Raw genomic sequence first — 14,872 nt, 5'->3', positions numbered from 1 at the left:
ACTTTTTTTCTAATGGCTATTAACAACATCTGATGCATATGGACTCTATCTGAAGCCTTTTTCAAACTTTAGCTGGTCTACAACTTTTTTTTGTTTGTTTTTTAATTTAGAGTAGCCAATTATTTTTTACCCCCTTTTTCTCCCCAATTTAGTCGTTTTACCAATTCATTCCTCCCCACACACATTTCTGTGTTGTCACTGCTGTTTGTACACTACTGACTCACCTGCCAGTGAGGAGCCCCCACCAGGAGAACGTAGAGCCTTCGCGCTGCTCCTCCCGCCCAACACTCCCTGCTGACAGGTGCCGCCCCAGCCCGTAGGAATACATGCAGTGAAAAAATATCAGCCTCCCCGCCCGGCTTCCCTCCCCCGAACACAGGCCAATTGTGTCCACAAAGACGCCCGACAAAAGCCGGAAGCACCACGATGGATTCGAACTCACAACCTCCGTGGTGGTGGGCAGGGACTGCGCCACCGGAGCGCTCTTTTTTTTCTTTTTTACTTTTTATTGTCGTCTCCGCCAGGCCGACTATGTTTTGCACCCTGTCTGTCCGACCGTCCGTCCGTCTGTGGACAGCTAATCTCCGGCACCGTTGGCCGGATTAATGTGAAACTGTGCACACACACTCCCTGGATGCCAGAGCAGAACCTCTGCCCCAAATATTTCACATGGGCCTGTTATAGCACCAGCAGGAGGCCGATTTTTGCAAAGCACATTTTTGGATATTACTCCTACAGATTTTGTCCAAACATCACGCAAATCGGTACACCGCATCTCTATAGTCATTAAACCAAATGGGTCGGTCAGAATTTTCATATTACATCCTGATTGGCTAAGATTGGCTTCCAAAGCTGTGTTCCAAAGAGTGGTCCGTTTTGAACAAAATGCCTCAAATCATGAACACAGTGTGTGATTGCCGTGAAACTTTGCACACACATTGCCGCTAAGCCGAGGAAGAAATCCCACCCTAAATTCAAATCGGCGTTATGGTGGTGCTATAACAGGCCGATTCGCGTTTTTACCTGTAACTGGACAGATCCGCGTGAGACTTTGCACGCACACTCCCTAGAGGCCAAGGAAAAACTTGAGCCCTGCATTTTTCACATCAGCCTTTTATAGTGCCATCAGGAGGCCGATTTTTGCAAAACACATTTCTTGATATTACTCCTACAGATTTAGTTCAAACATCACGCAAATCGGTACACATTATCTCTATAGTCATGTAATCAAGACGGGTCTCTCCCATTTTTCATATTCCATCCGGATTGGCTAACGTTAGCCTCTAAAGTTTGCAGGAGTGGCTTGTTTTGAACAAAATGCCTCAAATCATAGACGCAGAGTCCGATTGCGGCCACCCATGCCACCCTTATATCACATTGTCCTGTTATGCACCACCAGGAGGCAGATTTTTGCTAAACAAGTTGTTTTATCTCACTCTTACAGATTTTGTCCAAACAACATGCAAATCGGTACACATTATTATCTCTATAGTCATGTGATCAAGGCGGGTCTGTCCGATTTTTCATATTCCATCCTGATTGGCGAATTTCGAACATTGCCGGCCCACAATTACCCACCTGACCTGGCCGGCGGAGACCTGTGCTCCGAGGAGCACTTTTTTCTAGTTAGACCCTACTTATTTGACAGTTTAACTAGTTTGTTGACTAGAGTTCATGCCCACCCTGCTTAAGCCACTGTGGATAAGAGTGTCTGCTAAATGCCAACATTGTAAATTGTACTACTGTAAGTGTGAGTGTGTATCTGTTTCCATTAGGGGTGTGCCGATACACTAATTTCAACAAACGATACGATACGATATTTGGCTCACAACTTCGATACGATATGATACGCACTTTTTTTTATTATGAAAATATATGGGGGAGAAAAAAAGGAAATGCAAACAAATAATTCTGTTTTTGCATTATTCAGACATGCAAACTTGTAGCTTTTCAGCTACAATAGCCGTTTTGAATCCAAATAGGGCAATAGTGTGACACCTGACCTAAAAAAAAAAAAAACATGTTGTCACCCTTTTCACCTCGGGCCTGTTTGCATGCCTGATTATAATGATTGTAAAAAAAAAAATCTAAACAATATTTTTTTCCCCCAAAACGATACATATCGTCACGAAAACGTATCACGATATATCGTGGGACGATATATCGGCACACCCCTAGTTTCCATCTCTCTTGTCTGGCCATTTATTATGCAAGTGTGTGTTTTTGCACCAGCAGAGATCCAAGGCCAGTGAACCTCAGACTTTGTTCCGTCCCTCGGAAGTATATCATTAACCCTAAACCTGTGTGTTTTGCTGCGTGTGTGTATTTGTAAGATAGAGGGAGAGCTAAGTGCTGCCCAGATGTCCTCACTAGAGAGCTAACACCATGTGAACCAAATCAGCAACACTGCATTTGATATCAGTATTATCCATGGCACTATGTTGCTGTTACTGTAAATTACATTTGAGATTTGATTTGAGATATTTCAAAATCACTTGATAGAATACATTTACACACACTTAGATCTATGCGTGTTTCACTTTATAATGCATATATCTAGGTGTGCGGAAATATCTTCTATTGGCAAAGGTTTAGCTGGGTTGGAGAGGTGGTCACCTAGTAAAATGCTTAATGGCTGTGATTGATTATTCTTTTTAATGCTTTGCAGGCAGATATCGATTTTCTTATCTACAGGTTGTGTATTCATAGGAAATTATTTTTTGACAGCAGACATGTGCGTGCATGTGCATCTCTGCATGTCCTTTAATAATCTGTAGGTGTGAGTGTGTGTGTGTGTGTGTGTGTGTGTGTGTGTGTGTGTGTGTGTGTGTGTGTGTGTGTGTGTGTGTGTGTGTGTGCGTGGGTGTGCGTGTCGTGTGTGCGTGTGTGTGTGTGTGTGTGTGTGTGTGTGTGCAGATTAGAACGTGGACACAGCGTGATCAATGTGGAGGCTTCACTGATGATTACCTGAGGACACATGCACACAGACCCACTGTCTCGGTTTACACTCTGGACCCATGGAGTCGTCAGGAGGAAAGGTAAGGTAATTCTTCACAAACACTTTTAGAACTTGTGTTAATTGTTATTTGATGGCACATTATTTTATAATGATATTATAACATTAAATCATAAACTGAGGTTGTAAATGCAGGTGCATCTTTACAGCTAGATGTTACAGATCAAGAATGTAAAGATAGTGGGTGTTTTGTACAGGATCATTTCAGTTTTTAATGATGGGCACTCAAGCTGCGATGTCAGGCAGTGATGTCACTGTTTTGTTGTAATGTGTTCATCCGTTTTAGTGACTGTCATGTCATTTTTTGTAACATACTTTTTGTTTTAAAAAAGTGTTGAACTGAAGAGTGTTGCACTTGCTCATATCATTTAAATGACAGCAAATTAAGTATTTATTATGACATAAATCAAATAGAAATTAGATTGTGTCATTAAAACGATCACATTTATAAATGTATTTACTTCTGGCAGAAATGCATTAGTTTATTTCTTGGTGTCAATCCACAGCCTGCAGAGGCAGAGAAGAACCTTGTTACTGAAGGGGTATAGGAATAGCAAGCAGATGCATTTGTGTGTATTTCTCTATGTGTGTCTGTGTTTGCCTGTCTGGAAATGCACTGTGTTTGTGTGTAAATATATAGACTATTGATTACTGTTCACTCTTCCAGCAGTTGACAGGGACCTTAGCAGTGGCTGTCTTCACTGCAGCCCTGGGGTCCCTGCAGTACGGCTACAGTCTGGGAGTTATCAACGCACCACAGAAGGTACTGTATAATAATTATAATACACTATTTGTATAGCATATTTCATACACAAACAATTGATGAATAAGGTGTCGTCACCTAGGCTTCTTGTAAATACAGATACTGTACACCTGGGGGTGCAAGCATCTCGTTCTATTTACCTCTGCCAGGCCGGAAGGAAGAGATGATGTTTTCGCAATGGGAATTTGTCGCCCCAGTTTGTGTGTGTCTTGTCTGTGTATGTCTTCTCTATGTGTGCACAGCTAATCTGGAAACCGGTAGACTGATTAGCATCATACTTTACAAACATTTTTGTGCACGCCGACGGTAGGCCAAGGAAGATTCTTCAAATCGGCCTCATGGTCACAACTAGGTGACCTACTGTACTATGTTGCAACATTACATACATTTTGGCCAATAACTCTTGAACCGTAGTTTGTACTTTTATCCTGGATTACTTGGATCACCCACATACAGTAACTAGATGTTCTTCCGTTTTCAAAACACACTTTTTGTTATAGTGCCAACGTGAGGCTGATTTGAAAATGCTGGGGTGCAGGTTCTTCCATGGCCTCCTGGGAGTGCGCGTGTTCAATTTCAGACAGACAGATGGACAGAAAGACTCACAGGACTGAAAACATAATCCCTGCCCCTGCCGTTCCGGCCTGGAGAGATAATAAACTTGTTTGTAGCATGAAACTATCCTGATACATGATACAGCATCAAACTGTCTTGTGTACAGGTACATACCATACGTAAGATTAAAAAGAAAATGTTGTTGGCTCCCCAGACATTGTAGCAGCATAAGTAATAGTAATAAACAAAAAGTCGTATATATATATCGTATATATCGTATATATATACGTATATAAAAATGGTTTTGTTAGAGGTACCTTATTACCTTGGTGCTACAGTGGCTGCACTTGAAAAGCAGAGACTGTGAAGGTACAGTAGCCTACATGTAGTTTGTTCAAATCAAACTACATTTTCTGTCTTTAATTCCCAGTCATGTTTGCTGTGCCAGCGTGGCACAAGCGAAAAGTCAGGGGTTTATAAAGCGAAGGTGCCAGGTGGTTCAAAATTCTAAAGTCCAGAGGGAAGCACGCACATCCCAACAAAAAAAAAATCAGGTGCTGCTCCTCACCTTACAAAGACTGAAAATAAAGATGTACCAGGACCAAGATTCAAACTACCAACCTCTGAATTGTGAAGCCCCATCTTTACTCTTGCGCCTCCACTCTTTTCACACTATTGAGATGTTCGTGGTCATATTTAAGGTTGAAGGGAGAGGTGGCAGGTCAAAACACATCTCCCTCTGACAGAATCTAGATACACCTAGCCTACTGATGATCAGGGTTCCTTATGACACAACTACTGAGATTTAGGTTATTGGTTATTAGGTTATTATTTAGGTTATCAGAATCCTATGTGCATAAGTATGTCCTTGTCATCAGTAGCATTCAAGCCTCCTTAGCACACAAAATATGTCAGTGATTTGTAAGCACAAGGTTCTTAGTTTGAAATCAGTGCTTGGAACAGTTTTATTCTGCATCCTATGAGGTTAAGTATTTTGTGAGTGGACCTTTTTGGCACTCGCCGACAAAACCCCTGATCTGGCGCAGATCAGGCTTTGATCGCCAAGGTTTTTCTAACTGTGTGTGAAAGGTTCTGCGAGGCAACCCAGCCTGGTGAAGATATGCGCTCCGCTGAGCACCCATTTATAGTTTGTCTCCATTCCTGAGATATCACTGATGTCATTTTGACCTTGATTGTGACCTTGACCTTTGACGTTATCGAACCAAAAGATATCGACCCCTGTCACAGTTATCGACCTAGCTAGTTCTGTCTGTTCAAGGACAGACAGACACATACTGGAGATAAATAGCAGTGGGAGAGAACAAGACAAAACTAGCAATCCTCGCCAGGCCGGATTGCTTACCCAGGGCTGAGTTGCAACCTGTTATAGCAAAGAATTCTGTGGCAGTTCTTCCTTGGCCTAGTAGTAGCAGCAAATATAGCTATAAAAAATAGCTATAATTTGAGTGCATGCATGTTGGCGTGCATGTGAATGTGTGCCTGTCTGTGTGTCTGTGTCCATTTTGTCCACACGCACGCACGCACACACACGCACGCACGCACGCACGCACGCACGCACGCACGCACGCACACACACACACACACACACACACACACACACACACACACACACACACACACACACACACACACACACACAGTTGCTAAACATACAGTACACTTTATGTGCACGCACCTGTACATGGAGATGGTCCTCAATCTACCTTTTGCTGATCAACCAATATGTCTCTTTCACAGATCATTGAGAAGCATTATGGGCGGTCCCTGGGGGTGTGGTCAGAGAAGTCTGCCATCCTATCAGAAAACAACACAGAGCACCAAGAGCTTGCGCCAGGTGCACACCCCGCCGTGATCATGTATTGGTCTCTGTCCGTGGCAATCTTCTCCATTGGAGGCATGGTTTCATCCTTTCTGGTGGGCTTCATTGGAGATCTGAGGGGGAGGTGAGAGGAGAGTATACAGTAGCACACTGGTTATCAAAGTGGGGTCCAGGGACCTGGGTGAGTTCCAGGGGGTCTCCAGCTAAAGGATTGATAGTTGGGAATCAAATGGATCCTTATGGGTCTGTAACTCTGAGAATGTACAAATACATACAATGTGCATTTGTACACTCTCAGAGGTAAATGAACACTGAGGATTTTAGAGAGTAGATTGGGGTCCCAGAGATAGAAATGTTATCAAATGATGGGGTCTGTGGTCTAATATACTGTAAAAACTAGGGGTCCTTGAAATGAAAAAGGACCCCCAGCAGACCAGAGAGGAGAGGTAAATGTGCTCTTAAAGGGATAGTTCACCCCCAAAATGACTTTTTTTCTATCGATTAGTCACCCCATGTTTTTGGCGCATTCCTAAGCCAATAATTTGATGACCGGCAGCGGTTCCGGTAGGTCGGAGACACAAAGAGTCTCCTTTGTGTCTCCTACCGGAACCGCTGCCTACCAGTCCGCTGGTCATCAAATTATTGGCTTAGGAATGCGACAAAAACATAGTGTCCATGGGGTGACTAATCAATAGAGAAAAAAAAGTTTTTTTGGGGGTGAACTATCCCTTTAATGTCCGTTGACGGGAGATATCCAGAGAGGAAATAACACTGTCTGTCTGTCTGTCTGTCTGTCTGTCTGTCTGTCTGTCTGTCTGTCTGTCTGTCTGCCTGTCTGCCTGTCTGTCTGTCTGTCTGTCTGTCTGTCTGTCTGTCTGTCTGTCTGTCTGTCTGTCTGTCTGTCTGTCTGCGTTTCAGAGTGAAGGGGATGCTGATGGTGAATGTACTGGCTGTGGCGGCTGGTCTGTTGATGGGGTTGTGCAAAATGTGGAAACCTCACATCATGGTCATCTCCGGCCGTGCAGTCATGGGCTTCTACTGTGGTATGTTGCCTATTATGACACGGCCAAAATAGGGATGCTAGGGTTCATTTGGTTAACTTACCCTGTGTCAGCCTTCTGATTAGTCCCTGACCGACCAACCAGCAGGCTCCTTCCGCCTTGTTCCGCCCTGGTTGGCCTTGTTTATGCTGAGTTAGCAAAACAATTGGAAAATATCCAGCTTTTGGAGGGGGAAAATAATAATAAAAAACGTTATGCCCAGTCACCATACTGCACCAGAGATGGTCCTTTTTACTGAGGCCAAATTTAAAATAAGAATTGAATACATTAAGTATCAATACGAGGGAACTGGAAAAACTGTTTTTTTCAATGGTAGTGGATGCAGAGAGTGGATTTTTGTCCAACCAAGCAACGGCAACCAATGGGCGAGAAGAGTGGCAGGACCACGGGCGGGAGTCACATTTAATATTACGCTGGGGTTACAGTGAATTAAACTGTGAAAGTAGAAGGTCCCAGGTTCGAGCCCCAGCAATGTGTCGAGGTGCCCCTGAGAAGCACTCAGATGGGTGAAGCTGAAAACGGAATTTCCCCCGTGGGATCATGAAATGGGTCTTTTTATTTATTTTTATTATTATTAATTGCGAAAGGTCCAACTTGTAGCCAGCCTTCGAAGCCCATCATGATGCCTGTGTGAACACGCCAAATTCAATTTAGTTTTACGTCTACTGTTTTACGTATTGTATAGCCTACGGTGCACTCAGTGTGTGCTTTTTGTTGTTTGTTTGTGTTTAAGGCTTGACGTCAGGGCTGGTGCCTATGTACATAGGAGAGATAGCTCCTAAGGCCTACAGAGGAGCTCTGGGTACACTACACCAGCTGGCTATAGTCACCGGTATCCTAATAAGCCAGGTGAGGCAGGCACACACGCACGCACGCACGCACACACGCACACACGCACGCACACAATATCCATTGTATGTGTGTGTGTGTGTGTGTGTGTTTGACAGTGGTGGAAAAAGTACTCAATTGCTTTATTTAAGTAAAAGTACCAATACTGCAATATAAAAATACTCTGTTACAAGTAAAAGTCCAGAATTCAAAATGTACTTGAGTGAAAGTATTGGCATCAATACTACAATTTTTAAAATATACAATATTTGAAAATAGCAGATCTACAAGCTCACAACGCCTCGCACCGCGACACGTTGTGAGCTTGTAGATCGGCTATTTTCAAATAGCCTATGTATAAAATAGAGCTGAGGTGGTTAATGTATATGTTTCATAAAATCATAATTTATATATGAAAAGTATTACTTTTGAAAACATTAGTTACTAGTTAAACTAGTAACTAATGTTTTCAAATAATTGTAGTGGAGTAAAAGTACAATATTTGCCTCTGCGATGTAGTGGAGTAGAAGTAAAAGTATTGGAAATTGGAAATGCTCAAGTACAAATACCTCAACATTGTACTAAAGTACAGTACTTAAGTAAATGTACTTAGTTACTTTCCATCACTGGGTGAGACACACACAAGGCGCGCACACGCACGCGCGCAATATCCATTGTGTGTGTGTGTGTGTGTGTGTGTGTGTGTGTGTGTGTGTGTGTGTGTGTGTGTGTGTGTGTGTGTGTGTGTGTGTGTGTGTGTGTGTGTGTGTGTGTGTGTGTGTGTGTGTGAGAGAGAGTATACATATGGTTTATGTTCTATGTTCTGTGTGTGTGTGTGTGTGTGTGTGTGTGTGTGTGTGTGTGTGTGTGTGTGTGTGTGTGTGTGTGTGTGTGTGTGTGTGTGTGTGTTGTTTGTAGGTGATAGGCTTGGATTTCCTGCTTGGTAATGATGCAATGTGGCCGCTGCTGCTGGGACTGTCTGGGGCCCCAGCAATATTACAGTCCCTCCTGCTGCCTTTCTGCCCCGAGAGCCCTCGATACCTGTACATCAAACTTGGCAAGGAGAGCGAGGCCCGCAAGAGTAAGAGACACACAAGCACATCTGCATGAGAAAGCAAACATCTCTACCACTGTGGTTCTCAAACCTTTTTATTCCAAGGACCCCCATAACTCTGAGAGTGTACAAATGGAACCCAAATGGACCCGCCAGGTCTGTACACTCTCAGAGTTACAGACCTGTACGGGTCCATTTGCAACCCCCTCAAGGAACCCTGAGGGTCCCTGGAGCCCACTTTGAGAACCACTCCGCCAAAGGTGCTATAACACTTGAAACCCACCAGGCACACAAGCATGAGCGCACGGACACTGATTTTCTTCCGCTCCACGTTAACCACTTAAACTCCAGCATCCGTATTGTGGGGAAAGCTTTCGCAGAAAAAAACGCCCACATCGACAAGCTCACAACGCGTCGCGCTACGACGCGTTGTGAGCTTGTCGATCGGCTATTTTCAGCAACAGCTATCCCCACAATAATAGAAAACAGAAAAGACACTAGCATAGAGCCCTGATGGCCGCCGCCATATGGGGTCTAATCTTGGTGAATGCAGATACTCTCACTGGCTGCGCACAGACGCTCCACTCGCCCACGTGAAGAAGAGAGAAAAAAGTTTGTCCTCGCGCATTCTCATGGAAATGCATTAACCCGACGTCCCTCTGTGGCCAGGTTTGGCGAATACAGTCTTGCACAAACCTGCGCGTACAATAGGCTTCTGGGCTACTCTGCTACGTTGCCTCCATTTTGATCCCCGTGGCAAACCAAATCACAGCTGAGCCCCCAATCCAATGTAACCAGCAAACCGTGCTGTCCCACATGGGAAACCAAACATCTAACCACTCTGTCAATCCAAGGGGGATATAGGACTTCTGTTACACACATAATTCTATCGCACACTTTTATTTTATTACATTTCTTTAAATATATTCTATTATTCTCATGCTCCTACTCTTCTACCATCCCCTCTCTCCTCTTTCCCTCTATCATCTTCCTCTGTCTTCCGCTCCCCCCTCTCTCCCTTCTACCATCCTCTCCCTTCTACCATCCCTGTGTCCCTCTCTCTCTCTCTCTCCTCGCCAAGGCCTGCTTCGCTTCAAGGGGGTGTATGACCCCACTCCTGATCTCGAGGAGATGAGGATAGAGAAGGAGGAGGCAGACAAGCAGGAGAGGGTCTCTATCCTCTCCTTGGTACGTCCCTATGGAAAGGACCACTGCTGGGCTGGGGGGAATGGCAAAAAAAGAGAGATTTGTGATTCTTAAAGAGAGCTACAGTACATCACTTTGTATGTAAGGCATTTAAGCTGACATTCTTAGCCAAAGCAACTTACACAACAGCAGAATAAGGTTACATTCAAAAGTCACCAGTATTTGGAGCAAACAATAGCTGCAAATGGACAGAGCATAGAGCTTCTTGGGATACTTTTAAGTTTGTGCAAGGGGCATGTGCATAATAGTGACACAATCTGATACAACAGGATTCAATTGCTAAGATGTTGTTTATTTGTACAATGCATGGATGGATGGATGGATGGATGGATAGAGTTAATATGATGCATTGGCCTACTGTTTCCTTGAGTGATTCTTTAACATGTCTCGTGCTCCTTTCTAGATACGATCCACGGTGTATAGACAGCAGCTGATTGTGGCCCTCGTGATGCACCTCTCCCAGCAGTTCTCTGGCATCAATGCTGTGAGTAGAAACTAGAAAGCATGCTTATTCAAAACTCTGCCCGTCTCTTGTTCAGTTCACTTCAGTTTAACTGAAGAAATGTATTGGTCCAAGAGAAGATCAATCTGACATGGTCAGAGCATATGAATTGAGCATTTGCAAAACAGTTCAACGTCACTGTGGCAATTTAGTAATCTCTAAGTTTCTCTCTGGGCAAACAAAAATGTAAATACAGTAATGTTACTGTTGTGATTTCAGCCCCACTTCTGACACCAAATTGCAGTGATTTCAGTTGACCAACCACGTAGTCACTAAAGAGAACTAAGTTTTCAGTTGAGTCCAGTGGTGGAAAGTAACAAAGTACATGTAATTAAGTACTGTACTTATGTACAATTTTGAGGTATTTGCACTTTACTTGAGTATTTCCAATTTCCAATACTTTTACTTCAAATCCACTCCACTCATTCTCAGAGGCAAATATTGTAATTTTACTTACTACAATTATTTGAAAACTTAATTACTAGTTACTTTGCAGATATAAATTATTACGTTATAAAACATACATTAACCACTTTAACCTATTTTATACCTAGGCTATTTGAAAATAGCTTAGTACTTTTACCTAAGTAAAGAATTTGAGTTCTTTTCCCACCACTGGTTGAGTCGCGTACGCGCAGAACATGATGACACCAGGGGGTATCACACGACAAGTTCTGAAGTTTAATACACACATAGAGAATATACACAGGATTGGACACTGATGTGACCAGAAGATATGAGACGAGGACAAGAACAGAATGGATAGAGTAGAGCATGCATCTCGTATATTTGTGCACAGACGTCAGTCTGATAAAGTAGTTGATGGTCATCGTATCACGGGTATCAACTAAATATGTGATTCACCACACGTGTGTTCTGGGTCAAGCACATAGGTAAGGTAGAAGGTAATTCATGACAGTTACTTAATACTTATAGCAGGGGTCTTCAATGTTTTCAGGCCAAGGACCCCCTCGCTGAGAGAGAGATGAGATTCTATATTGTATAAAAATTGTGTTTCAGATTTTTTTGTTTTGTTTACTTGGTCTGCTCTTTTTTCCTTGTACACCAAACACCTCTTTGCCAAAAAATAGCCGATCTACAAGCTCACAACGCCTCGCGCTGCGAGGCGTTGTGAGCTTGTAGATCGGCTATTTTTTGGCTAAAGTTCTCCTCAGAAAAGGGATGCTGAAACGTGGTTAAGGTAAAAAAAAAAATCACATCACACAAAGATTTGGCGGACCCCCTGTAGTAACTCTTAGGACCCCCTAGGGGTCCCGGACCCCCTGTTGAAGACCCCTGACTTATAGTGAAAATGAATTGACAGACATTGACTGCTTATATTTGTCTCTCAGATCTTCTATTACTCGACAGCCATCTTCGAACGGGCTGGAGTCGGTCACCCGGTCTACGCCACCATCGGAGTAGGGGTCATCAACACAGTCTTCACTATGGTGTCGGTGAGTAGATACGCACACACGCACGCACAAGCATATTATCACATTAAACTGTGCATATTCAACTTTCCTGACCGCTGGTGTGCTGAGGGCTGGCACTGTGGCAAAATGTACGTAAAACGCCATGTTCCAACTAAGGGCCACATGACCGCAGTCAGTTACACATGTACAAATATTGCACTGGAAAAAAACAACAACAATGCATTTAAAGATAGACATGTGTATGTTCTAGGTGGCTCTGGTGGACAGGGCTGGCAGGCGCTCTCTGACTCTGGTTGGTCTTGCAGGGATGTGCTGCTGTGCCATTGCCATGACAGTGGGCCTCAACTTTCAGGTTTGTCTAGTCGGCCTAGTATAACCTGCTCTTCGTCATCTGCAATGGAATGGCAGAGGCTCATTGAGGCCCCATCACCCTTTTTTTTCAAATTCCTCACTTTCTGCCTTCCCGTTGCTACTGTATATTTCAATTCTTTCTATATAGTTATTAATTGACAACTCATGTTTTGGGAGATTACATAATCAGGGCTGGTTGTGTTTTAGCCACAAAAAACTGCACCATTTCAGTGTCTACGTTGACGAGGAAATGACACCCCAACCTATGAGGTGCCAGTGGGGTGAACATCTGTATTATTTTGTTTACAGTTTATATGTATAACTTTTGCTAATAAGAATAATAGTAATAATAATAATAATAATAACAATAATAATAATATTTTAGTTCTAACATTCTAAGTAGTTTGAGCAGTTGGGAACATGTGAAAATGTCTCTTTCATATTCAGAATAATGCCAAGAAGAAATCAGGGTTCTTGTAACATCTTGTGGATATGCAACCCTTATCATGGATACATGAGAAACACCCTAAACGTTCTTGTTCTACTGTAAGTGACTTATGCCCTATCCTCTTCAGAATGAATACTCATGGATGAGCTACGTCAGCATGGCAGCCATTTTCATGTTTGTCAGCTTCTTTGAAATTGGCCCTGGTCCTATCCCATGGTTCATAGTGGCTGAGCTGTTCAGCCAAGGACCGCGGCCGGCAGCCATTGCTTTGGCTGGCTGCTGCAACTGGACTAGCAACTTTATAGTAGGCATGACCTTCCCTTACATACAGGTGAGCACGCAAACATGCATGAAAACAAACGCCCACACACACATATACACATACACAGCGTTATTTCAACTACAGGTTTTTTTTTCTTCTGTTATTATTTTAATAGTTATGTGGGTTTCCTTCGGGTACTCTGGTTTCCTCCCACACATGTTAGATACTGTACGTACTCCTGCCATTGCCCTTCACCAAGTTACTGTCATTTACACCTGCAGTGTGGCTGCTCACTCCTAAGCAGTTGGGATGGGTCAAATGCAGAGGACAAATCTCCCCAACCTCTCAAGCCTAGAGCTAAAGAAATAGCTATGGGAAATGTGTTATTTAATTAACATGACCATTTTATTTTATTTCCTCCAGGAATGGTTGGGGAGTTATGTATTCATTCTGTTCGCTGGATTTCTCCTTGCCTCGACTGTGTTTATTTACCTCCGGGTACCTGAGACCAAGGGGAAAACCTTCGAAGAAATTGCCGCTGTATTCCAGAAGGGCAAGAAAAAGGTGCCGCCTGGACCCATCGCCGATACTGAACTGGAGAAACTCAAGTCAGCCACGGACGCCTGAGTTCAGTATATTTGGCATTGTGTGTGTGTGTGCGCTTTCACACACATACAGTAGGCTACTGTACGATGCATTACAGGCAAATGGGGGGACCCTGTTCAGACGGATTTATACTTAGTTAGATGCCTGTGTCGTGCTCTGAAAACAGACCTACTGTATGTTCCCTCAGTTTAGGGTTAGAGATGGGGTTAGTGTTAGTTTTGAGGGAACATTTTGGTGCATGATACAGTGCTCAACGAAGTATATTAAGCCCTTTAGTGTTTGTATGTGGGACGTCGTCCCTAGGAGCTTGTTCGGAATTCAGTGCTTTCTCAAGGACAATTGAGCAGGTTGTAGACAAGGGACTTGAACTTCAGGTCCTCTGGTTAGAGGGCAGTTCCTCCATCACCCTTACAAATGTATTATACAGTATGTGATAAACATATGCCTGTTGTTATGTACAGTAGGATACACCATGACACACCATTACAAATCGATGTAAGCTAATACAGAAACTGAACATCATGATGACAGTCTTTTGTATATCTGGAGTTTTGTTTACATATCTGACACTACGTTATCTCAAAACTACAAGCCTCTCTTGCAGTATTACCTATTTTGACAAGTCCAAATAAACTTTAGTCTGGTTGTCAACTCCCTATACAACTGAAACAATAGATTTGTTTGCTGAAGAATGTACACCAAATAAAATAAGTTACATAAAAAGAAAATCATAATGCTTGAAAGAACATTGTGTTGTTTCTGCTTTTGTTTGGAGCAAATCAGAGTAGTTTATGTAGTGGATATATCCTCATTCCTCAACACTCCTATCTGGCAAGGGACCATTGTGCTGATTCAGCATATGTAGTGCAGACGGCATGGCCTGCAGATTTATTTACCAAAAGACACTGTACCTCTCCCTCATCCCACAGCAATGCCTAAAAGAC

At 43.1% G+C, this 14,872-nt stretch overlaps 1 protein-coding gene across 1 annotated transcript; it reads left to right on the top strand.

Moving 5' to 3' along the window:
* Window positions 1-3,017: 3,017 nt before the first annotated feature.
* Window positions 3,018-14,445, top strand: slc2a2 (solute carrier family 2 member 2; the record flags this gene model as incomplete). Its single annotated transcript, XM_084044565.1, has 12 exons — window positions 3,018-3,038; window positions 3,687-3,779; window positions 6,093-6,298; window positions 7,093-7,217; window positions 7,969-8,084; window positions 8,982-9,144; window positions 10,199-10,305; window positions 10,727-10,807; window positions 12,178-12,282; window positions 12,512-12,613; window positions 13,188-13,391; window positions 13,746-14,445. The coding sequence occupies 12 exons, from the start codon at window positions 3,018-3,020 to the stop codon at window positions 13,947-13,949; spliced, it is 1,527 nt and encodes a 508-aa protein (XP_083900691.1). The 3' UTR covers window positions 13,950-14,445.
* Window positions 14,446-14,872: the final 427 nt, after the last annotated feature.

The sequence above is a fragment of the Gymnoscopelus microlampas genome (genome assembly GCF_963454915.1).
Source record: "Gymnoscopelus microlampas genome assembly, chromosome: 20".
Lineage (NCBI taxonomy): Eukaryota > Metazoa > Chordata > Actinopteri > Myctophiformes > Myctophidae > Gymnoscopelus > Gymnoscopelus microlampas.
The sequence above is the reverse complement of the archived record's forward strand: the minus strand, read 5'-3'. Positions and strand labels throughout refer to the sequence as shown.